This window comes from Mycteria americana, chromosome 3 (genome assembly GCF_035582795.1).
Source record: "Mycteria americana isolate JAX WOST 10 ecotype Jacksonville Zoo and Gardens chromosome 3, USCA_MyAme_1.0, whole genome shotgun sequence".
NCBI lineage: Eukaryota > Metazoa > Chordata > Aves > Ciconiiformes > Ciconiidae > Mycteria > Mycteria americana.
The window spans coordinates 21384161-21411271 of NC_134367.1; the positions used below are offsets into that span (position 1 = coordinate 21384161).

Genomic DNA, 27111 nt, shown 5'->3' on the forward strand with positions numbered 1-27111 from the left:
AGGCCCTGTTAGATCTGCAAGACATATGTTTGGGTATGGCAAATGCGACACAAAGCTGCAGGAAACTTGCATTTTTTCAGAGCAGCATCCAGAAGGCAGACATATAACCCAAAAGGCAACGAAAGTTGTCTCTATATGTTTGCGCTTAGACAACTGCTATATGCCTCTGTACACCTGTGCTTAGACAACTGAATCCCAGCTGAAGTGTCACAGATAGCTGGCTTGGGAGGTCATGAGTTTGCTGTATCTGGATCCCAAGACCGAGCTCTAAATGCAGTCTATTTCCAGATCTGTGTACGTTGCTTTTTTTCCAAATATCTATGATATTTGTTGAGATCTCAGCTTAAGAGCTGTATGCATCAGGGACAAAATGTTCTCTGCAGTCATTAATTAGTAGGATCCCCAAATACTAATGGTACTATTTAAATCTCCTTACCTAATCTTAGTGGAATACTAATTACGCATTTTCTTTTAACTTCCATATTAACATACTAATTTTGCTCTTTATAAGCTGTTATTAGAGTTATGCTGTAGTTTGTGTACACATGTACATATTTTGGTGGAAATTAATAGATAAAAACATTATCTTACATATGGTGATATACTTACATATATTGTTATATTAATTTTATTTCCCTCAATTCAATTTTCAGTAGCTTTGAAATGTTGCTATGATTTTTTTTAAGTTTTATATTACAAAGAGTTCCTGGTTTTTGCATAACTGTATGTGAGCAGTTATGCACATTTAAGACAGTGGAGCCTGATTAAAGTCTCATTGCTGCTAAAAATACCTATGGTAAGGAATAATGGAAGAGAATTAATTAGTAGACAAACAAACAAACAAACAAACCCAAAAGGTATGAAAAGGGCCTTGAGAAGTACATCCTTATTATTCTAAAATAAGATCAGCTAGGGACAACAAACCTAGATGGCTGGAAACAGATATTTATCTAGCCTTATTTTAAAAGTCTTTAAAGAGAGGATTCCATAATCTCCTTAAGTATCCTGTCCCAATATTTTATAATGTTACTGTAACATCTTATTTAAATCTCTTTCCTGGTGGTTTAAGCCTGTTACCTCTCGTCATACCCCTGTGCAGGGAAAGCTCTTTGATAAATGTGGGAAAAATATGTTTGTCATTCTATTTCAAATAATCAAAATGGCAAACATACTATTTAAATATCCAGAACATAGATTATACTCAACTAATGGATTTTAAATACTTCCCCAAAGATGTGGAGATACTATTAGAAATGAACAATTGGCATATATGATAAAAGTAATCCTCTACAAAAATATTATGCTGCAGAAGATATAATCCTAAATTTAGTGCTGTGAAAAATGCCACTGGGACTGAATATTACTGTAAATGTTCATCCTCCAAGATTAATGTCAACAAAGAGAAAATCTGTGCCATGCTGATTTGATCAAATCTTTATCTTCCTCTAGGTGTGTTTGGTTTGGACTTTTTTTTCCTTTAAGTATTTCCTTTCCTTCTGTTTCATCCTTGATAGTGAATTCAGAATTAAAAATGGAAGACACAGGGGTATTTAAAAATCACTCTTGCATGCTTTTTCTTTAAATTTCCATTATGAAAGTCTTTTTAATATCAAATTCATTATATCATACTACTATTTTAAGAGCATTTTATAGTTTGAACATAAAAGATGTCTATAAAGACATGTCAGTGTGAGATTATTTCCTGAATATGATGACCTTTAAAGTGAATTTCCAGTCTAAGAAATTCTCGTATTAATTAAAATATTAAAAATCCTTTTAAAAAACATCAATGTGGTACATAGAAGAAAAGAATGTAAGTGATAAACCTAAGTGATAAAATGTGATTAAAGTGTAGGTCATAAAGCCAAGGATTTTTTATTCTTTTTATTGTAGACTTACAATGCAATCTAGTTTCTGCATCTATTTTTTTAGAATTACACTTGTTGCTAATTACATTGTCCACCTATTTAACACCTGGTTCTGTTCATAAATTGCCTGACAAGTTGCTCAGGACTTTTTTGAGGTCATAATTTAAAGACCTGCAAAACCCAACTAACTTGCCATATGAAGCAGTTAAGGGTATTTTCCAGTTGGACTTCCTGATTTGATTTTTTGAGCTACTTTAGGCAGCATGATTTCTGATGAGGTAAAGTTAACCGTTACAATGTGCTTCAGTGCCTGAATTGTAGTTGTATCTGTGATGATTTGAGGTTGTAAACAAGGCGAGGTTTATAACAGAAGTATTGTTTTAATTAGACTGATTAATTTGGTTGGAAAAACAAGATGAGTTTTCAGGCACATAAAGTATTCTTTACATCTGTAATTATAGTAGTCTTGAATACTAAACAGCAGTTATGAGCTGTTGTTTTGAGTTTAATGATGGATGCATCACTTAAACCACCACCTGAGAGAGGTGTCCATTCTTTTTCTCTCTTTGCTAATCTCCCCTCTGATCCATGGACCTGAAGCAGGGGTTGTGTGCCTCAGTGTGCCTGCTTTTACCAACGTTATTTGTTGTTCTAGTAAGAGGTATTACTTGTACCTACAAACCTTGCCTTGTCAATGCCAAAGAACTACAAGAGATTAATTTATTGGGAAGATAAGGAGATGTTTGCAAGGTGCTCATGAATCATAAAAATGCAAGTAGAATTAACAAAGTTAAAAAGGAAAAAATCCCTGTTGGCTGCACAAGATAATGCATGTAATTTTTTCCAAAATCAAAGCCGCTTCAGAAGAAGTAACAAACCCTATAGTTGTGTCCGTTTTCCCTTCGTCCTCTTTCATTGCAGTGGTCCCCAGCTTGCCTTGCCCCCTCAGAAATGCTGCTGGCGCTGGGGAGGTGGGCGAGCAGAGCCCTGGCTCCTGGCGAGCTGTGCCTGCCCACCTCATGGCTGGGCCCTGCCTGCGGGACAGATACTGGCCCCGTCCTGCCGGGCCTTCCTCAGGGCTGGAGCTGACTGAGGTCTCTCTTCTCTCCGCTGGAGATTCAAATGAACCTTGCAGGAAGTATCTGCCTTTGAGATGTCTGTCTTTTTAATTTAGATGGAATTGGCCTGTATTTTCAAAAGGGAGATGAAGACTGGCAGGCACAGCATGATTACGCACTTCTTGTTTCCTTATGCAAACAGGATCATACTCTATGCTCACGACAGTTTGTGGCCACGCGTTGCACTGGCAGTAAGCAGACCTGACACTCCGATGTGCCTGATCACATCCGTGCTGATTTATTGGCTTTTTCTGTGGTCCCCATTCATTGCTCCCTGGCATCGCTCGCTGGCTCGCGCTCGGGCCGTGCTGCTGCTGGCAGGGGATCTGGGAGACTGCCAGGCACGTGCCTGGCTTCCCCGCCGTACGCGCCTTCCAGGGCTTGCTGCAAACGACTCTGCCGTAATCGCCGCTTGTTCCTGCTTTCCTCTCTCTGTGGCGACCATTCGGCTCAGGTCAGGGAGCAGGGTGCGTGCGACGTTTCAGCACAAGGGAGTTCCGATGTCCTTTTACTTTTCATGCTGAAGGATTGATTTTTCAGGAGATTTTGGGGCCTGAGATTTTCTCTTTGTTTTTAAATGATAGGCTTTTTCGTTCTTCATCCCACAGTGATTTCTATCCATGCACATTCTCCAGATGTTCCTGAGTTTGTCAGAGGTCAAATAGGAAACTTTAGGAGTTTTAGATACATTTGGATATAATCAGGATCCAAAGTCTATAAATCATTTTCACAGTTCCTTGTGCAAGTCTTATAAATTACTTCTTGTTTTCTCATCTGCGAGGTTATGGAGTACCTCCACAACATAGTCAAGACTGGAATGACCCTGCCTTTGCAGTCCATTTTCACAGCAGTTACAGATTAATAATCTGGTTAATTATCTTGTTACCTTACCTTAGACTTTTTCAGTTTTACAGGATTAATATTTGGTCTATTTACAGGTCTAATATTTGTTGCTGTGTGATATTAATAGGTTACATAAGCATCAACAGAGCATCAAACAGAGCACAGCTGTGGTGGTTAATTGTACACCAATTGCTGCGAAGCCCTTTGTCTAAAAGCAATTCAATCAAACTTGTTTTTATATTGTGAATTTGTTTGGCTTTTGAGCTTTTGAGAGCATTCATAGCTTTAAATGCCAGTATTCATGGACTAGAGCAGGTTACTTCTCAGCATCTTTCGAAATTTTCACTCAATGTGATAGCAATGAAAACAGTTGCCCACTAAAAATGTTCTGTTGGAAACTGTAAATGTTTTCTAAACAATCTGCAACATTTTCCTGTAAAAAATCATAATTTTCTTATTTCCATATATATTTATTCAGGTATGCATACTAATGAAAATTAAACTTGGCAAAAGAGTGTTCAAAGTAGTATCTCCAAAATCTCCAAAGTAATGGTTTTCAAACAGGTTTTTTTTGCACATATATGTAAAGACACACAGACACAGACACACACACTATATAGTGGTCTGCAAACCCTTCTTTGTCATGTCTTGTATTTCTCAGATTTAGGTACAGGATTCAGATGATAACAGAAGAAAGTTAAGCCACTACATCACTATCACCATTTAGATGTGTAAACAGTGTGTAAACAATAATAAACGCTTTATAATATTTCAGCTTCATTAAGAAAACTGTTTCAGTATTTTTCTTTTTGTTTAACATATTTTCAGGTATCTGCACTTTAATCAAATAGAAACGTTGGAACCTGAATCCTTTACCCATCTTCCAAAACTTGAAAGGCTGTAAGTTTGTTTTTCTTGGGGTAAGATTCAGAAGTCAGCTTGCTTCTTTTTTTGCATTAAATCAAATGTTTGAAACTGGAAAATAATATTTTTATCATTTCCATAGATTGTTTTTAACCTAAATTTTTTATTGTAACTACTGCATAGTCTTTGCCAAGAACACTTTGGTCAGGCTGACCTTAGAGGCATGTTGAAGTGAGCATTGCCTGTGGGATGTTTTTCTGTTGCAAAACTATTTCCCAGAGAGCTGTGATCAATGTTTGGCATAAAATAAATGTTATGAATGAAGAAGTAGAAGATTTATATTAAGACTTTTTTTTTTTTTTAGTTTCTCATTTGAATGTTTATGAACTCCCTTCCTTTTGGTTACTTTGTCTTTTTATGGGTTCTTTTTCCCCCATATGGACATACCAAATACACCTTGGAGGCCACTTAAAAAATAGCAGCCAATGAATTGCTGAAAAGGTTCAATTTTTTTTTATTTTGTAAAATTACTTTCTCTTAAAGGACTTTCAGAAGGATGTAAATGAAATGAGTAAGTCTCAAAATCTGAATTATTACATGCATATTTCTGTGCTTTTTAACAGATTTTTGCATAACAACAGAATAGCTCATTTGATTCCTGGAACATTTAGTCACTTAGAATCTATGAAGAGACTGTAAGTAAATTGAATTATTATTGAACTAAAGAAAGTTTAAATAATCTAATTATACTGTATCTCATCTTGCCATATTTATCTTCCTTGCAAATGCCTTTCATTGTATAATTGTTTTAAATACTAAATATTTTTTCCTAAGCTGTGCTCCAGTTGTTTACCTACATAGATTGAGACCATTGCTTCCATATCCTACCATCTTTAGTGACTGACTAAATCTTTTTGTTTGTTTCCTGTCTTGGAATTATTTGTAATCATACGCTCTTGTTTTGTAGACTAAATAATATACACGGATCCTTCTTTGGTTTGGTGTTTTTTTTTTTTTTTATTTTGGGGTTTTTTCCCCCTCTTGTCTATGTCTTACTGGGTGATCCTTCTATGATCTCTCTCAATATTTAATTATTTTGGTATTGTCTTTTAATTGTTTTACTTGTCCTTATCTGATGATAAAAACATGATTATAAAAAGGTGCTTGGTGGTTTAAGAATATCAGTATTACTTTCAAAAGCAACTCCAGAAGCCAGTTCTTCTTGAAATTCTATTAACTTGGAAAATTAGAGGCTTCTTAGTCCCTTGGTAGCATCTGAAAACTTGAACTCAATAAGAGTACCATAGTAAGGTGACTTTCAGAGAGTTTTCTATGCCTCACTTTGGATCTTCACTGATCTAGGATAAACATTCTTTATATTATCTAAGATTGCTGTTTTGAGAAAGGCAGTCATGCATGTATACCCCCCTTTCTGGGAGGACTGCTGAGAGTGTCTGTGAAGTGAGTCACAGTGCCAGCTCTACTGGGAAAAGAGATCGCAAGGGGCATAACAGGAAGATGGTCCTGCGGCACTGCTGGTTTAGGACAGTTGTGAAACCGTACCTTTAACTGTGGGCAAAAGCCAGAATAAAGTAAATTTTGATGATGAATGCACCTTCCATAGTAGCTGCTTCACTCATACCTCCCTTAAAGTCCTGTGGAGTTCAAGCGAACAGAAAGAGATTCTTCTTCACATAATACCTAGGTAAAGGGGAGTTTTAATAGTGGCTATTAGTGGAACAGGACACCGGGCTAGACTGACCTGGTGTCTTCTGACCTGGGACAGCTTATCCCTAAAGGTCACACTGTGACTTTCATGTTCCAGATTTAAATTCTACCAGTAACACCTGATATACTGGGAGACATTTGTACAGTAGCTTGTAAAATAATTTTGCTTGTTCTTGCCTCTTTTTTGTAGGAGAACAAGGAAGAAAAAATATCTGAGCATTTGTACAAGAGGTTAAAAAAAAAATTAAAAGACAAAATGATCAAAAAGTTTACGACCCCCAAAGATGTGCCAAACTGGGGTTGCTTTGCCGTGCGACTTTATTTCCAATTCATATATATATATATTTAATGGTACAGATTTCTGTACTTAATGTTTTTTTTTCCTACAGGGCCCTCCACCAGAGAGTGCAGTGCTCCACGTAGTAACAGGGCCCTCCACTACTGGAAAGAAAGTCAACAGAATTTATGGGTTCTCGTTATCTGCCATAGGCAGGTGTTTTACGAAGTTACTGACCCACTGAACTCAATGAGAGCTTAATGCTTAAATAAAACTGTGGGTCTTTGTCTCAGTTGCCTGATCAGCAAAATGGGAAGTTGTAAAAATGTCAAGTTAGCTGTGAAGTTACTACAGTAATAAGTATTAAACAGAAAAAAATGTGGGGAGAATGGTGTAAGTTCCTTATTTAAGCAAAGTTCGTATAACATCTAAATAAAACTTGATTTATTCACTGAATGCTGGGGTTAAAAAAGAAATATTGTTTAGATGCTTGCTACGTTGAACACAGTCCTACCTGTGCAGTAAAAATACCATGCATTTCTGTAATAAAGACTACCAGAATGCATATAAGCAAGTAACTGTCACCTGTATTCCATATTGCCCCTTGTCTGTATTCACAGATAAAGGCACTGCTGGTATTGCAGAACCATTTTGATCCTAACAAAATAGTCGGAGCTTGCTAACAGGTGTTGTGGCTGCTGCTTATTTTGTGCAGGCGCTTGGATTCAAACGCTCTTCACTGCGACTGTGAAATCCTGTGGCTGGCGGAGCTGTTGAAGACATACGCAGAGTCGGGTAATGCTCAAGCAGCAGCTACCTGTGAGTATCCAAGAAGGATCCAGGGAAGATCAGTGGCCACGATAACACCAGAAGAACTTAACTGTGGTGGGTTTGCCACTCCCTGCTGGCTTCTTTAGCGTGTTAAATGTACCTAAACTGTATTTTGTTTTGTTAGAATTTGTTGTTCTGTTCTCTTGGATAACACTGACCACCTCTGGTCGATATTGGTTGTTTTCAGAAATCTCCCTGTGTTCCTTCTCAGTTTTTGTCTGCTTCTGACAGAAATGATTGCTTTTACCCCTCAGCCTATCTTTAATGAGACAAATATAGCCATGTTTGAAATTTCTCACTGAGGAACTAAATGTGATTATCCAGAAATAGTTTATCTTTCCTTTTTATATTTCAGTTTTGATCATAAAAGGATTGTCAACTAGGGTCTTTGGTGTTATGTTAATATTGTTTGGTGTCCTTTATTCCCTTCTGTACAAGGGAAAGGGAAGAAAGAAGCTGTATGCAATTGCTCCTGATTTCACAGACCTTATTGTTAAAACTCTTGTTGATATTATTGGAATCAGGGTCAGGCCACTGACAAGGAGTGCCCTGCACAGGCACTAAAATCCTCTTTCACTGAAGGATTAATGGATAATCACTTTTATTATAATCCTTTTGTTTGTCTGTATTCCTTCAGCTTAGGGGTGCAAAGGCTTCGCCCCATGGGCACCCTGGGGCCGGCCCCACACCTCTTCTGTTACGAAATCAAAATGCAGATTTCTCATCAAGCTATGGCCATTTGCCTGCCCAGCCATGTGACGAGGCCAAGATATAAGTAAATTGTCCTTTTGGTTATGTGTTGGATATAATTCTGATCATGAGAATTATGACTGTAAGCATCTACAGGGTTCTTGAAAAATATAGTAAAAAGGGGATTTGGTGCAAGAATAATTCACATGTCATCCTACCAGCTCTCTGCACATCTAAGGAGCCTGAATATGGAAACTGCAGGAAGCAAGCTGGACAAATTATTCTGTAGGAGGCAGGTTAGGCACTGATACTTATCTAGAGGAAGTTATTTTAAATGGCACTTGTGCTTGCTGCTTTAAAGTTTTTCCTTCATAAGCAAATTGAGCCTCTGTTCAAATAAATAAAACAGCTACTTTAGAACCTGATACAAATTTGCACAATCCATTTCCAGTCTGCTAAACAGTCCTAAGGAACAATGGAGGAGGTCAGAAAGCCCGCAGTCACTTTTGCTTAGGGAAAAGTGCATTTAATCCTGAGTAAGCGTATAAATATTTTAAGTTAAAACATTTGTGAAAAATACTTTCCTACAAGGTGTGTGGAAAATTTTTTATTTACTATGCTTTAGTAGTTTTAAAACAAGTAAGAGTTCCTTATACATTTTATTGTTGATACAGAGAGGCCAAGAATTACATCAGAGCCTCAGGATGTGGACGTTACCTCAGGGAATACAGTGTACTTCACTTGCAGAGCTGAAGGCAATCCTAAACCAGAAATTATCTGGCTTCGAAACAAGTAAGTTTAAAAGAGGAAGAGAGTATCTTGATGTAAGTGTGTTTGTCTGGGTGTGTGTACATTTCTGGGTGCATGTCCACACGCATTACATACTAATATATGAAATAGTTACAGCAGAAACATATAATTAAAAGAAGTATATGAAGTAATAATGGCCCATATCTGTTTTATTAGTAATTCGAAACACTTAAGAGCTGATAACTTTAGAAAATATTAATTTATGACTATAATATTATTGGTAAGATTTTCAACTGTAGTTATACCTGCAAAGTTGCTCACACCTGTAAAACTGTAAATCATTTATATTTAAGTACCAGGCAATCCAATATGGACATGTTGCATGTGCAGTTTGTGGGTTTAGCTAGTGTTTGCATACTCTATGGAGATCTGTTTGCATTACATTTTGAGGCAGAGCAAAAGCTACTTTTTTAAAGGACTCCAGCTGGATAAGAGTTAGGTTTCAGAGAAGGTCTTCCTTGAGCCTCAGCTCCTTGGAGACAGCTTTCCTCTGAGGTGTAGTTCTGTCGCAGGAGAGGGGAGATATATCAATTTCCAGGCTCCCCAGACCAGTACGTGGAGGGCAGGCAAGTGCTTATATCACAGGAACGTAGGGTAATTCAGGTTGGAGGGGATCTCCGGAGGTCTCCAGTGCAGCCTTCTGCTCAAAGCAGGATCATACCAAGTTGCTTTATCCAGTTAGGTCTTAAAAGCCTCCAAGGATGGAGGTGGCACAAGCTCTCTGGGCAACCTGCTCCATTACTTCTCCTCACTGCTTAGGGGATGAAGGGAAGGGCCTATAAAGGATGTGCATCTTTCAGCAGCCCAAGGGCCAGCCTACTGCAGAGTGGCTGCTCAAGCTCTGCCCAGTGCCTGGCTCCCTCCAGCAGCACTGGGCACGGCATGGCTGAACCAGCCACGTGGCAGCACGTTGCCCCCCCCTTAAACTGATGTGAATTTATGATGTACACATGAATTGTGAGTTTACCGCTAGATTAATCAGACTTTGGCTTAATAATGCTTTTATACAAATGGACAACCTGATCTGGAAAATATATTCGCTCACATTTTATATTAGCAAATGAACCATTTTCGTTTGTTAGTTGCTGATAAAATGGAACAACGTAGAGTCCTGGTTCTGTAGCTTTGTGCTGTTGTCAGTAAGAACCCCACGTGCAGCAAGGGTACAGCGTTTATGGAGTATGTCAAGAACAGAGCCTTGAATTTGGATGGTATAATTATTTCATTAAAATTTTCTTTGGCTCATGTACTTTTTATAATAAACAAAGAAAACGTATTCAGAATACACATATGAAAGAGTTTTAAGAAGAAATTTGAGCTTGGGGTGTGGGATTATTGACTCTGGCTTGTTTCCTGGCTACATGAATGAGAGCAAAGCTCTTTGCAAGGTAGTTGAATATGGCAAGATTTCAGTCAAAAGCCATTGACCTGTTGAGCGGTATGTTGAATAGATCAGCAGTCAGGCTGAGTTTTGTACATAGGGGGTGAGATCTCATCCCTCCTCTGTGCTTTCTTCATCATGTAGTGAGGGATGGAGTGAGAAATAGTTCCTTTAATAAAAACCCCTAACTGTTCTTAGTTAATATCACAGAAATGTATCCATGACATAGCCTGAAGACCTGATCTTAACTTATGTTTCAAGCCAGTACAAATTATAATTATGCAAATTATCATTAGTGCTCCTTGAGCAATCCAGACAGAGGTTGGCACAAAGATGGTTTTATAGCAACTGACCCCTCTCCTAGTACAAAGTATCTTGAGTGTTGAACTTACGTTATATACTTCCAGCGGAAACATTTTAAATTGATTTGCCAGTTAGAACAGCCTTAAAAGAAAATGAGACCAGGTGTGTGTATTTTGTTCACTTTTTTCCCTGTAAGCTTTTACTCATAAAAGTATTTTGGCTTTTCATTTTGAAGATGTAATACTTGCATAAGCAAAATCGGTTCATTTTCTGGTTTTCCTCTTCTCTTTAGGAGAAAACGAAAAGTTCTATTATTTTACTTAACACAGTAAAACTTTTTTTTTCCCCAAGTTATTTTGGGTAATATATTTTGGGTTTTATTATTTGGCAGTTTTCTGTGCTTGTGATTTAAAGGTTTAACTCCAGCAGATTCTTTTCTTCACAGTAATGAGCTCAGTATGAAAGAAGATTCCCGTCTAAACTTGCTAGATGATGGCACGTTAATGATTCAGAATACTCAAGAAACAGACCAAGGCATTTACCAGTGCATGGCAAAAAATGTGGCTGGAGAAGTGAAAACTCAGGAAGTTACTCTTAGATACTTTGAGTCACCAGGTAAAGAACATTAAGTCTGAATTTTGCATTCAGATAGAGAATTGTTTCAATAATAAGATTGCTAAAAATAAGATGCTTTGGCTCTTGTATGTTCTTGACATGTAGATTTCTTGTTCTTGGGCATCTTAAGAACTAGATCATGAAGTTATAATATCCCTAGAACAAAAACACAAATCAGCCAGTTAATGAATATCTTTATTGTAGTATGCAATTCTGATAATAGTCATGTAGGCTGTTTGTAGAAGGGTTAGGAAAAGAGGCTGTTGCATTGCCATTGCTCAGTGCAATAGTGTTCTCTCTGGATACCTGAAAACCACAAGCTTCCGAGCAGGCCACTTGTGAAAGCTTTCGCACACCCTGCGCAGCCATCCTTGCTCAGGAGCTTTTTAGCCTGAATTTAGCCTGAGTCTAGCCAGTGCTTCATGTTTGCAAGTGCTAAATTCCTGCCCAGGACTGTAGTGTTTTTAAATTCCAAACTTTGCTGTGAGAAAATTTTGTTTTGACACTCAGCATCAGGTAAACTTAAAATGTCACTGCAAAGCACACATGTAGTTGTGAAAAGTTACTAAAAGGTAGCTTTATCAGTTTTGTCTTTTTGTGCATTTACGGCCATTTTCAGCCAGTTTGTTTTCTGGGTCTCAGTGTCTATGCCTCTGAAGAGACCTTTGTAAAGATCAGCAAACAGGAAGGAAATGTTTGAAAATTGTTTTAATGGGAGTTAAGAAAAAACATCAGTGCAATTACATGAGCTTTTATTTTTTTATCTGTTGATATTTATAAATGTCTGCAGCTAGATTAGGCTTAAAGCGAGGCAGAGTTTGCACCAAGATTAGAAGTATGTTGGAACAAAGCTATTAAAAAACCCCTCGATTCCCCAAACTATTGCAATGTTCAGCTAAATTAGTGCTACGTGAGCTAAGTCATGTTTAGTCATTGCTCTTTTCTCACAGCCCGGCCAAGTTTTGTGATTCACCCACAAAATACCGAAGTGCTAGTTGGAGAGAGTGTTACCTTGGAGTGCAGTGCAGCCGGGCACCCTCAGCCACGAATTACCTGGACCAAAGGCGACAGAACCCCTTTACCAAGTGATCCTCGCATCACGATAACTCCGTCAGGAGGACTTTACATACAAAATGTGAAGCAGGAGGACAGTGGCGAGTATACCTGTTTTGCAACTAACAGCATAGATAATATCCATGCAACTGCGTACATCATAGTCCAAGGTGAGTAATGTTAAACTAGGAGTGACATGCTGTAAAACATTAGGAAGTATTAAATTGTGTGGTTTTGTCTTTTTTTCTGAATTGTCCAAGCAGAAATAAAATAATAAAAGTTTTTTCTTTTAATTACACTGTTCTGTTGTAGTCCATAGGAAAGTTGCTATACATTTCACTCAGAGTAAGATACTATATACTAAAAGTTATAGTTAAGTTTCAGTGATTCATAAGAAAGTTACGTTTCATTGATTATTCTCAGAAATTAATCATTAGTGTTTTGAAATGTTTATTTCTTGTTATGTTTTGTTTGCCTGTAGGAATAAACATGCCATGTCAAATTTGTGGGGGATTACATTTTTTCTGTAACAGGCAGCAATCCTAGAGATCAGAATTTGTGCCTAGAGAACTAGAAATGGAGTTTCGAGTACAGATCTGTGCTGCCTTTCTTTTGTAGACACTTCAGTGAATGTGGGAACATTTTCTGCTGAGTTTCATGGAAACTGTCACTCTGCCAGCTGAGGCGTTAGCATAGCTTTTCTGCAGAACAAAAGTCAAAGTACTCTAACTTACTGTGATTGCAATAATTTTGGTATTGTATGTCAATAGTATGAATATAAAGTATTTCGAGAACAATATATCAAAAGCCTCCTATATATATGGAGAATATTTTTTGCAAATATTTTCATGATTGAACTTTTATTTGCAAAACATTTTGAATAACCTTTAAATTTAAGTTTGTTTCTGTTCTCATGCTAAGATCTCTAGTTGGCAAACAGTTTAGGTTGCAAATGCTTTCTTAATGAGTTCAATTTTTAAAGCTATACAAAACAACTTGTCTATGTGGTTTGTTCATTTATTATTCACCAATGGATGATTGTGTTTTGAGAGCTGAACAAATTACTTCTCACACTGATAATACCATGACGTTACTGCAGAAATTGGCCCACGCTCCACTCACTGCTTTCCTTTTGTGTAAGAAAGCAAGCAGCTCAGGATGGTTTTGACTATGTTTTATTTTCTTACAATTTAGCTGAGGATTTTTTGAGGGAAAAAGAAGAAGGTATTTTTAATCTAGGGAACACTCTGTGTTTGATTCTACAAGTCTTACCGTACCTCTTATTTTGGATCTATGGCAGTAGATCCCAGAGGCCTTCACTGACACCAGGTTGTGAGGGAGATGTTCCTGTTACACAAGTGGCTGCCCTAAATCTCTGCCTTATAGCAGTCACAATATAAGAGAGTCTCATTAGCGTCTCTCTTCCCACCAATGTGAGCTATTCAAGTCACACAGGAAACGGTACGTAATTTCAGACCTTTGCGCGTTTTTCAGTTGTGGTTTTTTTAACCAGTTTATTTTCTCTTCTGTAGCTCTACCTCAGTTTACTGTCACTCCTCAAGACAAAACAGTGATTGAGGGACAAACCGTTGACTTCCCTTGTGAAGCACAAGGCTATCCCCAGCCTGTTATTGCCTGGACTAAAGGAGGTAAGCGTATTCCGTTTTTACTTTTAAACTACTAGAATAGTTTAGCTGTCATTTTGGAATCGCTCATGCATTGAAAGGAATTGCACGTATTTGTTTAGTTGCTTCAGTCTCCGAAGGAAACAGGGCTCATCTCTTTCTGCTTTAGCTGGAAAAGGCAAGGTGTCCCACAGAAGGTAGCTGCTGAACCATTTTTCATTATTCAGTAGAAAAGAGTCACTAAAATATATGTCTCCCTAATAGATTCCTAATAATAAATGTTTAAGAAATATGAGACAAATCACATGTAGCAATAACTATCACTGCTGATTTACTGCGGAAGAAATGGAGATGACTTCCATTAACTGGAGATCTGAAATTAGGTGGGATGTGCTCTCTTCAGAAACCAGAACAGTCCAACCTGTAACTGGCATCAGTATAACTGCACTTCTGTCACTTAATGTGGATTGACAGGAACACTGGGGTGCACTCTGCTGACTGTTTTATCAGGTTGTGGCTGTAAAGGCATTAAGCCAAATCCAGCGGGAAGAAATACTGTAGTGGATGTTTTATCAGTAAGTAAATATTCCAGTTGAATCAAATGAAATAGTTCTAGCAGGCAAAACAACTCTCAGGAAATTCTAAATTGTGGTAGATTTTTAACAAACTCTTCATCATTTTGATGCTAATAATGTCCCTGTTTCTCCCTCTACCAAGATTGCTCCAATCAAATGAAATATCCAGAAAGGAAGAATAGGGCACAGACACTGATGTGCCTTTTATTTCATTTTTATTGTATTCCATTTTTTCAGGGCTGTATGTATTTTTCTATGGATTCTCCAGATGACCTAGGCAGATGAGATGAATTGTGTCTTACACACACGGCAATAATATGAAATGAACAGTAATACCTGTTGGTGTTCTTCTTATGATGCCTTCTCATTCGGATGCTTTATCATGCTCCTTAAATGAAAATACTTATTTCTACCACAAACATAGAAGAGATCAGGATTATGATTGTGTGCATATGTATGTTTTGTTCGCTTTGCGTGTTTATCTTCTACAAAGAAAAGGTTTCAAACTTTTTTTTCAGAGACTTCAGTTTTTTCCAATGTTTTATCAAATTTAAAATATTTTGGATTTCCCTTTTTCTGACACAAAGGGACTCTGTTCTACACTGCTATAAATAGCAAATGCTGTTGCTCTGTGTTTCAGGAGGCCAGTTGTCTGTTGACAGAAGGCACTTAGTTCTATCCTCTGGAACCCTAAGGATTTCCAGGGTTGCTCTGCATGACCAGGGACAGTATGAATGCCAAGCTGTCAACATTATCGGATCTCAACGAATTGTCGTATACCTGACTGTACAGCCTAGAGGTACGCTCTCCATGTACAGCTGCTGGGGAAAAAAAAAAAAAGATTTAAGCTTACACTTAAATACACAGTACTGTGTTTGATTTATTTTTTTTCTCCAAATGTAAGATTGAGAATTAATTATTTTTGATGGCACAAAATGTTCATAAGAAGTAGTTTATCTTTGTTTAGAATTTAAAAAGTATCTTTGTTTAGAATTAAAAAAGCTTTTGAAACAGAGCTTGAGTAGTGCTTGGGTTTTTCTTCAGGACTTTTGCTGCATTTTTACAATGATTCTAAGTTGCTGATTTTGAATTATAAGATGTTTTATTAGTTTTTATAAATTGAGCATGTGGGACAGTGTGCCCTGATAGACTTTGTTCGAAGTCACTTGGAGACTACATAAGCTTACAACTAAACATGGCCTTTTTTGATAAAAGCTTGTTAGAATGAGGCTATATCTTCTGTTGTTTAGAAGACTTGCTGTTCAGGGTATTGCTAACATTTCACGTTTCTCATCCTTATTTCTGAGTATATCTATTTTTAGATTCCAGGTGATTTTTAATAAACAACATGTATGGATACTTATCAGTATTTGTACAGAGTATCATTCCTTTAGTACAGTCTGTCTTCTGTGAAAGAGGTTTATCTGATTTACTCTTTTTTTTAAAGAATGGAGGTTTGCTTTGTGGACGACAGTATTCCTATGCTTGGGAAAGTATTTTGGTTTGTGAAAAGACTAGTTTCTTATAAGACTCTATGCTGTTAACTAAATAGTGTTATTAACATAACGTTTTGATGTCCAGAAACAGAACACTTTATTTTACAACAGCAGAGTGACCTTCACAGTGAAAAGTCATTCCTTATACTTAAAATAAGCTGACAGAGAAAAAAAAAACCACTCAATTTTTCTTAGGCTTTTCTTCAAGTAAATTCTAAGTAAGCTACTTCTAGGATTCATTAGAACCATATCACTATTTATAATTTAGTTAAGTACTTTGGTGTTTAACTAAATTCAAGGAGATTAAACATTTAATTCAAAGCATTTCTTGTTAGTGACCTCAGTTTAAGCAGTATTTTAATGAAAGGGGCTCAGATGTCTTCCTGAGCTTAGATGTTTGTCAGAACAAAATTCCATTGATTTTTCTTAGTTAAAATTAGTACTGGGAGATTGATTTGTCAAAATCGAGATTTTTTTTCACCTATATAAAATTGTTGACTAAGCTCAATTTTAAAAAGTTTTATAGCCTTCCAGCTGTGTTAAACTTCACTGAACTTGAGTGAAGTTTAATCAGATGAGTTTTGTGTAACTCTGTTTGCAAAATCCAGTCACCAAAAGATTGAAGGCTGCATATGCAGCCTGAAATTGGAGCTCTCCATACATTCATCGCAATGCTATTTTCAATTGTGCAAGAAGAGAAAACTTTTTCTTCTGGGCTTCTAACAAAAGGACTGTTCATCTGAGGAATGTCTAGTCAGTGGTCACTGTGGCTAAATCTGTATTAATGAATACAGATTAATGGTCCAGGTCTGTTTGCTGGCATGATATGGCTCACATCCACAGAGCCAGACTCTGCCTCCTATTTCTGGACGCTTGCCTCTCGATGCCTTATTTGAAATGGTTTCTGGTCCTTGATAGCCATTTGCGTACAAACAGTTTAACAGCAGGGCCAGATTTGGTTGATAGTATAAATGTGTGCTGTGTGGCCAAATACTTCTCTGTAAATGCACAGCCCCCTCCTACTGCCCCCAAAATACTGCTACGTTACAGCAGAAATACAATTCTTAATGTCTTCATAATCTTGTAAGAGCTTCTCATGATGATAGCTGAGTGCTGGATGTCAATCTGCATTTGAAGGAAATTAGGGTCAAAAAATGCATTAATTTTCTTCACACTGGATTTAGGTAACTCTGTACCCTCTGTCCTTAAAATTGAAGGTGATTTTTTGATGTTTTAAGGCCTAGGGCTCATTGGTGTCAGGGGTGGTAGGAGCTCTGTGAAGGCTTAGCACCTCAGCAAGTTGGGCTGGGGGAATCACAGTTGAATGAGTTGTGGAAAGTTTTGCTTTTATCATCTTGATATTTAAAAAATTAAAACTTAAAAAAATTGACAGAAGTTGATGGAATATTCATTCTGGTGACTTTGTTCAGATTCAGCTATTCACAGAAATTTTTTTCAGAGCATTTAATTTACGGAACTTAAGTGTTTTTGGCAACTACTAGCCTGTTTTGTTAGAAGTTAAGAGTACTTAAAAGTCAGCCTGAAGCAGACATTAGGAATAAGGAATTTTATCTCTAAGACAAACTTACAAGCAACTAAAAGCTTGCAGACAGAATAGGGTTATAGATTAAGAAATGTTGGGTAACAAAAAAAATAAACAGCGCTGACCTCTTTTTAGATCGTCTTTTGCACAAGTTGTATTTCATACCTTGTCAATGTATCATTTGTTTTTTTAGTGACTCCTGTATTTGCCAGCGTTCCCAGTGACATGACAGTGGAGGTTGGCACTAATGTGCAGATCCCATGCAGCGCTCAAGGAGAGCCGGAGCCAGTAATTACATGGAATAAGGTACTAGATATTTGTTTTGTTGTTGCAGAAAGGCAGTGGCCTTTCCATCTCTTCATAACTAGCTATCTAAAGTGCATATTGTCAAATTATTGCTTGCTCTAGTGTCTGAAAATGTTACCTGAAGTTCGATCAGCAAATCTTCTTTAATACAGAGCATGTATACAGATACCTAACCTGAATTTTATATATATATATGAAAAATATATATGGTTATGCAAATCATTATACGGACCATTCATAATGTAGGCCTTAGAAGGCCTATGTATTTTAGTGACAGTTCTATGCAAATACCCTATTAATATTCACACTTTCAATGATATTATGGATATAAAGCAATAAAAAAATACTGTATTGCTGAGCTCTTTCACACTGTTAGGTTGACACTTCAACCAGGACATGTTTTGGTAACTCTTTGGTAACCTCTCTGTGGCTTTGATTTCCATTGGTGCAGTAATTGTTGTATCAAACTATTAGTTAGATTTATTAGCAGAGTTACCGGTGAATTAATGGGTTGCTAATATTGATCTTCAATTTTCCTGATTATCTTCTTGTCTTCAATTGGTGAGCATTAGAAGATGTACTTAATGTACCTTAAATAGCTTCTAAACGCATAGCACGTGAAGAATTGATACATATAAAGCTCTTGAGATCTTTTCTAGTTGGTTAAGTTTGAGTAAAATCAAATATGTATGTTCTCAAGAGCTATCTTATTTTTTGGTCTTAAATTTTATGTGGTGAGGCCCTATAACTATTAAAATACTTTGATTTAGAATAATGAGTACTTTTAAAAGTAAATAAATACACTGTACAATTTAGAAGTACATGCAAGTCTTCCTGTCAACATAACAGTGTGTGAGCTTTTTATATAAGTTTATCTAAATCTATTTGACTATTATCTTGGCATACAAAATATAAATATAAAATAAAATGTAAAAATAAAAGAGAAAAAGAAGACAAAAATTCAGGTTTGAAAACAAAGAGTGTTTAGAATAACTAAACACTGTGCTTTGCTGCAGGATGGAGTACAGGTAACTGAGAGTGGAAAATTTCATGTTAGTCCAGAGGGATTTCTTACCATTCGCGATGTTGGAACAGCTGATGAAGGTCGATATGAATGTGTTGCCCGGAATACCATAGGATACTCCTCTGTTAGTATGGTGCTTAGTGTTAATGGTAAGTTACATGAAGCATAGGTATGAGTTAGATTATTAGTTTTACTCTAATTGCTTAATTTGTAAGATGAAAAAAAGTTAATAAAATTTTAAATTCTTTCTTTTATTCATATTTTTCTTTTTCTCCCATAATCCTCTTTTTTTTTCTTCATTTAATTCAGGCAATTATCTGCACAGATGTGAGTAAGATGGGAATATGTCAGCCAAAATGTCTCTAGGAGTTAAACTTCAAAACAAACAATGCTTGGGCTCCAGTTAGTCATACTACGTTCCTCTTGAGATATTGTTTGGACCTATTAGAATTTGCTAGTTGAATACGCAGTCTAATCTTTAGGGATAACTTGACAAAAAGTCCTGTGGCACCTTTAAAGGGGCACTTACAGCACTTGGTTGAAAATTAGGCTGCAACCATTGTGAAAGAATTCAGGGAAGTCATAATGATCTTAAGAAGCTAAAGGAGAAAACAGAAAGAAAAGGAGAATATTTGAGCTTATTCTAATTATTTGAAAGTAATAATGGCAAATAGTTGTTATCAATTATTAATACATAATAATTGGTAATAAAGCAGCCAAAGAGGCTTAGGAAATAACTTTGTTACACAGATTGACCCTAGTGCTTTTCTGACTTTCTGAGTAAGACTGCTGATTTTTCAGACTCATTTTGATGGAAAATATTAAGGAAACTGTGTGATTTTTTGTCTTGCAGTAGAAAATATGACACAATATTTTTGTATCATTGAAAAATGAGTTTTGAGCAGTGATTTCTTTAACATATTTTATATTGTTGCCCAGTGTTATGTCTGATGTTCTGTATTTTGTTTACTAAATTCATAAATATATATCAGTGATTTTTCTAATGTGTTGATTACCATGATATCAATCACATGGTATCAATAAAACTGATGTTCCCCGACTTAACCTGCTTTTAGTAGACTATCAATCTATACCCTCTATGAAAAATAATATTTCTTCAATCTGTAAATATGATTTCTGAGAGAAAAAATGCAGGACTTGGAATCATTCAATGATCAGGTTTCATCTACATATATGAAGTCTGCGAATGAAAGAACGTCCATAAAAATCAGTTAATCTTGGGTACTCTGGAAATGCATAGAAAAAGTTTGTTTGGTTTTTTTTTAAAAAAAAAAAGATTAGCCAGATCTCAAATCAATAAGAGCTCTGAAAGATGAAAGCATGAATTGAACTACAACGCCAATGGAAACCAGTTTCATTCACTCAGTGCAGGTGTCAACTGCTCATTCTTATCTGCTGAAATTAGCAAACTACAAAACTTGGTGGTAGCTGATCTGCAGTATTGAATTGTAATGTGGTTATTTTTCTTGTAAATTGTAGCATCAATAAACATAGCATTGATTAATCTGCAGTCACTCTGACTCAGTCACTCAATTGTAAATGATGTTTCTCCTTAAAACTAGTGGGATATCAGATACTGTTTCTCTATGGTTGCTATAAAAATGAAGTAGTCAGAGAAGCAAGGAGGGCAAGTGGACAGGTTATAAGTACTGGATACTTGCTATCTGGGTGGTATTAATAATGGCATAGCCAGCAATGCCTAAAAACTTGCATGTCAACATTTCTTTTAAACAACGTTAATGTTTTATGAATGTTCATAATGCATAATCTTTTCTTAACATTGAGACAGAATAAAGGCAAGTGTATAGAAGCTGGGGGGCAGGTTTTCCTGGCATTGCTTGATAATATTTTAAAGATGCATTTCTTTTGCCATTTTCTTCTATCCTTTTCCATTTTTTTGTAAAAGTCTCTGGATTAAGTGTAAGGCAGGATGTGTGTGGATTAAGTTTTCATTGCTTAAAAAAATTGCCATCTCTTCCCCCACCCCCCCCACCCCCAAACCACACCAGGTATTGTGTGAAAGGCTTGAAACATCTGACCAAGGTTTATGATTCAGCCCACGCATATCATTAATCAGAAATAGCTCTGCAAAACACGTATCTAAAGTGAACACCGAGATTATGTCTATTGTACACAGCACTAGGGAAGGTAACCAGCCACCAGATTTTTACAATCTGCAATGTTGCAGTGTTAAGATGGTTTATGGCACATAAGCACTCTCTGAAACAACTAAAATGAGGGTAACAAACCTGTAAATTATATTTCTCCTTAAAATAAGTAGCTCATCTGATAATGTTTCTGTGTGGTTGCTGTGAAAATGAAGCTGTCAAGCAAGGAGGACAGTTGATAATTAGGACAGATCAGGGACTATTGCTGTTAGGCACTGTGGAAAGGGTTAGCTCGTTTTGGATGCTGGGAGTATGTTGTCAGCCGCCCAAGGCAGCTGGCCTCAGGGCAGAGAAAAGGGCTTCAGCTACAGCTATAGAGTGCCAGGGACTGTTTTATTTGACAGTATAGATGGTTAAGTTTGATTACCCAGGTCTAGACTCTGAAACTCATATAGACACAGCCTAAGCTGCCAGTTATGAAGGAATAATGAAATATTGCCTAGAAAAGAAAGAAAAGTCATGAAAAGCTTGCAAACAATGGTTTTTATGTCAGCTGATTTTGTACATCTGCTGATTTTATTCCAGTGTATTTGCTTTGGACTTGTTCCCTACTTTACCCTTCTTCCTGTGTGACTCTTCCAATCTAAACACACTCTGGAAATTGTTAGCTCTTGCCCCTGGATCTGGTAGTTCTTGATGTAGACTGAAAGGAAGGTTATTAGCCCTAGGTACATTGTACAAACATCCAGCTGCAACTGAGTACTGTATAAAAAGGCAGCTGAACGGGCCTATGCATTAGTGAGTTTCCAGTATTATGCGGAGTCATTAAATAGCTTTTAAGCATGTGATTTTTAACATAGTATTAAAAACCTAGATAATTTTAAAGTAGAAAGCAAAGTAGTGATCAAAATAAATAAAATACTTATAGCCCTTTAAAATTAATGTGTGTTCCTTACTAGACTAAGCTCGGGAGAGGAGCAATGTTTATTTACTGTAGCTATTTGGGAATATATAAAATTCTGTGGGTTTTTTTTAATTTTTTTTTTTTACGTTTTATTCGTTTTTTTGTGAAATCTCTTTGAATTTATGTGATGCATATGTTCTAAAAGGCAAACTAAGTCTGTCAGTGTTTTCTACTTGTTGTAACACATTCCTGTAAACCCTTTAAATTCTTACATGGAATTCAGTACTAATTCAGTACTAATCAAAATCAAAGGGAATACTTGCATTGATTTCAGTGGATATAGGTCAGGCTTTTGATATCAACACCTGAAAGCTGATAATACACCACACCAGAAAAAAACCTCTTAATAATCATTCATTTTTTCTTTGGTCATTTTTACTTGAAATTGTAGGACTAATTAATGGACAGTTAAATGCTGTATACATTTATCTTCATTTTATTTTGTTTTAGAATTATAAGTGAGCTGACTTTTAAAATTACATTAACTTCTGTTTTAAATGAATTTTGCTCTACTGTAATATGCTTTGACAGAATTCCAAAATGGTTAAGAATTTTATATTTGGACGAACTAATGCTTAAAGAACAGAGGTTTACTTTGTACAACTGAAATGATGTCGTGTCTAGACTCTGTTTTATGGAAGTATCTTTTTGTGTGTGGCCATTTTTGCAATAACACATGAATTCCTCTTTCTGTAGTCCCTAATGTCAGCCGAAATGGAGATCCTTTTGTACAAACATCAATTGTGGAAGCAATTGCGACTGTTGACAGAGCAATAAATTCAACACGTACACATCTGTTTGACAGGTATCTCCTTCTTTTTTTTTATATTGAGAAGTCAAAATTAATTTTGTATAGACTAGATATAATGGAACATTTATTAAGCAAGAAGCCATTTTATTATTTAAATGACATTGTTAATATCTGGTTAGTTCTGGGAATACTAATAGTTTAACGTGTAAGGATTCCTATTGTTTAAACACTCCTGTTGAGATCTCTATTTGCTGCAGCAGTTCTCCTGCTGACATAATGTGTATTAAAAGGCTACTAAATGTTTCATTGCTACTAAATGTTTAATGTTTTATTATTCTATTAAATATCTATTTTTTTTGTTTGCCTTCCATTTTGAGATGAGTAGCCAGGTATGTACTAATCATGTTGCTGAGCGTTTACAAGATTTACGTAGTATTGTTATTTTGTAACTCCTGTGTACACTTACTATTTTTTTCAAATTATCTATCAGTCGTCCTCGTTCTCCAAATGATTTGCTAGCCTTATTTCGATACCCAAGGGATCCATACACTGTTGAGCAAGCAAGAGCTGGGGAAATATTTGAAAGGACATTACAGCTTATTCAAGATCATGTACAAGATGGTCTAATGGTTGACCTGAATGGAACAAGTCAGTACTCTTTTCTTATTTTTCTGTGTTGAAGTGTATTTGCCTTCTTAAGTCATTATACTTCAAGAGACAGTTATTTTCTGAGTCTGGGTCCCAATTGCAGAACCATTACATTGAAATCAGTGGAATATTTGACTTTGCAAAACTTTACCAAATATATATGTTTGCCCAATTCAGTCCTTGGTTTGCACATTGCTGCATTATGGTGTAACTCATTTTGTTTGAGCTCTCCGAGTAGAGTGTTTTTATTTATCCTCATGTTGACATATTAGGGAAAAATTCATGGTCAGATTCTTCTACTGGTCAAATCTGGTATAATGGAAGTGCATAATGTGTCCTGTTTGTTAATTCCCTGTGTGTTAATTCATTAGGACCATTGTTTCACAGCAGAACAGACTTTTCTGTTATGTATTAAAAATACTCAGTATTTTGTTCATGTTTCTTTAAGTAAAAGCATTTAGTGTCAGTGTGCCTTGGCAAGGAGAAAAGATGATATAACAAGAAGGATTTGTATGCTTTACAAACCAAGGTTTCTGCATGTACCACAATAGTAGTATTCAAAGAATTATTTGCCACTCATTCTATAAGTGCATATCAAACTAAGCTAATTGTTTCCTTTAACACTGAATCTGATGTAATGAGAAATACAGTTTTTGCTGCTTTTTATAAATGGCAGGAAAATGCAAAGTTTAATATTTCTACCTTTTATTTATTGAAGTCCAAGTTCAAATTCATGAAGTCCCACTGGAGCATATACAACTAATGTGTGTAGATATGTGTGTGGATAGGCTTGAGACATGGGACTGAAGCATTTGGAAATAATGATAGAGTTTTAGGAGAGCTTTTGAGACTTGAGACATAGCCAAAAGCTACACTGAAAATCTAGAGGAAATATTTTTACTGATTATATTCTTTTTGATGTGTATAATTGAGTATTTATTGTAACTTCCGAAAAATTTAACTCTGACCGTGAACTAGGCAAGTATTTATAAGACCGAAGACTGCAAGCTTTGTGGAGTATTGTAACATTTGCTAGTAAAAGAAGCTTGTTACTCATTATTAGAGTTGGATAAATAATTTGTGATGAATAGTTTACCACAAAAACTTATATAAAAGTCTTTGAAGGCTTGTGTTTTATAAGAGCAACCCGATTTAATTTGGTTCTCTGATTAGATGCATATGCAAGCATATTGAATATAATACTAGGAATATATGAAATCTGATGTATGAGAATTGCTTGACTACTTTTCACTAGGATTTGTAATAGTGAAATTCAGTCACCTAATTTACCAAAAATTGGCATTAAAACATACAAATACAAATTAATGAACACAAAATCAGGCAACTTTCTGTGATACTGGAAGTTCAATTTGCAACCAGAGCTTGCTTCTCAGCCCTACAAAATCCATAGAAACCTGGCTTTGAGGGCAGCTTGAATACTAGAATAAATCTGTTTTCATTTAAATAGCCTCATGCTCAGATTTTAATACTCATATTTGTCTTTATTTGGTTTTATTTCAAAATGCAGAGCCCAATGAAAGGCGTTATTTAGCACTTTTGCACTGGGAACAGTTGAGAAACTTGACAATTTCCCATTCAGAGACTTTTTTATGTAAAATCTTAGAATATCCCAAGGAGAGACTGGAGCCAAATTCTCCTCCGCAGTGCCAGACTGTGTAACAAGGGGAATGGCCACAAACTGCTGCTTGGAAGGTTCAGATTGTATGTTAGGAAACACTGTCTCACCAGGAGGCCAGTGCAGCACTGGAACAACTTATCTAGAAAGGCTGAGGAGACTCAGTGTTGGAGGTTTTCAAGCCCACTAGACAGGGATACAGCTGAGCTGATCCAGTGCTGGAGACAGCCTTGCTTCAAGCAGGAGCTTGGTCTGGGTAAGAGGTCCCTTCTGATCAATATTTCTATGACTCTATGAAACATCTTCCTTGCAGTTTGAAAAAAAATATAGCTAATACCATGTGAATTGAGCTAGCCAGCTTCTAAGCAATGGAAATGTTCAGCGCCCAGCCTTTTAGAAAGCAGAGCCAGAGTTAGTGCCTACAATGTGAGGGGTAATTAAGAGTCTGAGACTGGCATTTATGGCAGCCTCCACTCTGCTCAGAAAGCCGTTGAACCTAATCCATAGATGAGACATTGCCTCCAACTTGAACTTAGAAACAGAGAAACTGAACTTTTTATTTGAAATTGGTGATGAAGGTCATTCCACTCAAAACACTTATAGTCTGATTTCAGAAATGTGGGTGGCAACCAGGATAACAACAACATAGACAAATGTTTATGTAAAGACTGCATGAATAATGATCTTGTTGTAGTTTAACCCCAGTCGGCAACTAAGCACCACGCAGCCACTCACTCACTTACTCCCCCTCCCAGGGGGATGGGGGGGAGAATCTGAAAAGTACAAGTAAGAAAACTCATGGGCTGAAATAAGAACAGTTTAATAACAACAACAACAACAACAACAACAACAACAACAATAATAATAATAATAATAATAATAATAATATGAAAAGGAAAATAACGAGGGGGGGGGGGAGGAACAAAACCCAGGGAAAAACAAGTGATGCAACCGCGCACCACCCGCTGACCGATGCCCAGCCTGTCCCCGAGCAGCAATTGCTGCCCCCCAGCCAACTCCCCCCAGTTTCTATACTGAGCATGACATCGTATGGTATGGAATAGCCCTTTGGCCAGTATGGATCAACTGTCTTGGCTGTGTCCCCCCCGCCCCCAGCTTCTTGTGCACCTGGCAGAGCATGGGGAGCTGAAAAGTCCTTGACCAGTGTAAGCACTACTTAGCAACAACTGAAACATCAGTCTGTTATCAACATTATTCTCATACTAAATCCAAAACACAGCACTATATCAGCTGCTAGGAAGAAAATTAACTCTATCCCAGCTGGAACCAGGACATGATCATAAGGAAAGAATGCCATGATGAATGAAGATCATTTTAAAAGGAGTGTTATTATAAAGAAGATATGTTTTCTGGGTGTAGTTTTAGAATTAAACTGCCCTAGTAGCCAACATATTATAATATGTTATCAATAATATCCTCAAAGAGTGTGTTTTGCTGCATTACCCAGTGGCACTTACTGGTTTTGCTCTGTGGTTTATTTTTCTTTTTCCTAGTCCGGGGTATTCCATAAAATAATTTATGTATGTCTACAAGAACAGGTTAGTTTTGCCTAATGCAAGCACCAGGTCTCTAATATATTTGCTTTGACTTGTAAACCACTCAGAGTACACGTAGCCTGAGGCTGCGAAAACGTAGATCCCCTGACTGAGCACAGGTCCTGTCCCAGCTGAGCAGCTATGAGCAATCCAGTCCCGTTCAAGGCAAAGACAAAGAGGGGCTTTAGGTGGTTTGTTTGAAATTGCCCTGCATTGTAGAAATTGGCAGAGAGCAGCAGTGTGTGTAGCACACATTTATGTGTTGAATGTAGATGAAGGTCGGTGTCTGCAGCCACTCTGGGACTGAGGTCAGGACTAACAGGAACATTTCCCGACTGTGTGCAATTAGCCTGCACCGACCTCTTGCAAAACTGCATTCAGTTCATATTCTTGAGTGATTACCATCATGGTGGGAACCCCGTGAGTCTGTGGGAACACAGTGCCACTGTACGCTCACTCATTTCCTTTTTTCCTTCT

General features: G+C 36.8%; 1 protein-coding gene across 2 annotated transcripts in view; it reads left to right on the forward strand.

Moving 5' to 3' along the window:
- PXDN (peroxidasin) overlaps positions 1–27111 on the forward strand; it is a 102089-nt gene that overhangs the window by 39940 nt on the left and 35038 nt on the right. For both annotated transcript variants that reach the window (XR_012775145.1, XM_075498019.1), the window contains exons 5-16: positions 4658–4729; positions 5317–5388; positions 7414–7583; positions 8894–9011; positions 11159–11328; positions 12279–12551; positions 13914–14030; positions 15222–15380; positions 17814–17926; positions 18943–19099; positions 22740–22848; positions 23285–23442. Coding sequence is in view for 1 of the 2 variants with exons in the window: in XM_075498019.1 (XP_075354134.1) it covers positions 4658–4729; positions 5317–5388; positions 7414–7583; positions 8894–9011; positions 11159–11328; positions 12279–12551; positions 13914–14030; positions 15222–15380; positions 17814–17926; positions 18943–19099; positions 22740–22848; positions 23285–23442 (1688 nt within the window). In the remaining variant the exon portion in view is untranslated. The remainder of the gene's footprint in view (positions 1–4657; positions 4730–5316; positions 5389–7413; positions 7584–8893; positions 9012–11158; positions 11329–12278; positions 12552–13913; positions 14031–15221; positions 15381–17813; positions 17927–18942; positions 19100–22739; positions 22849–23284; positions 23443–27111) is intronic.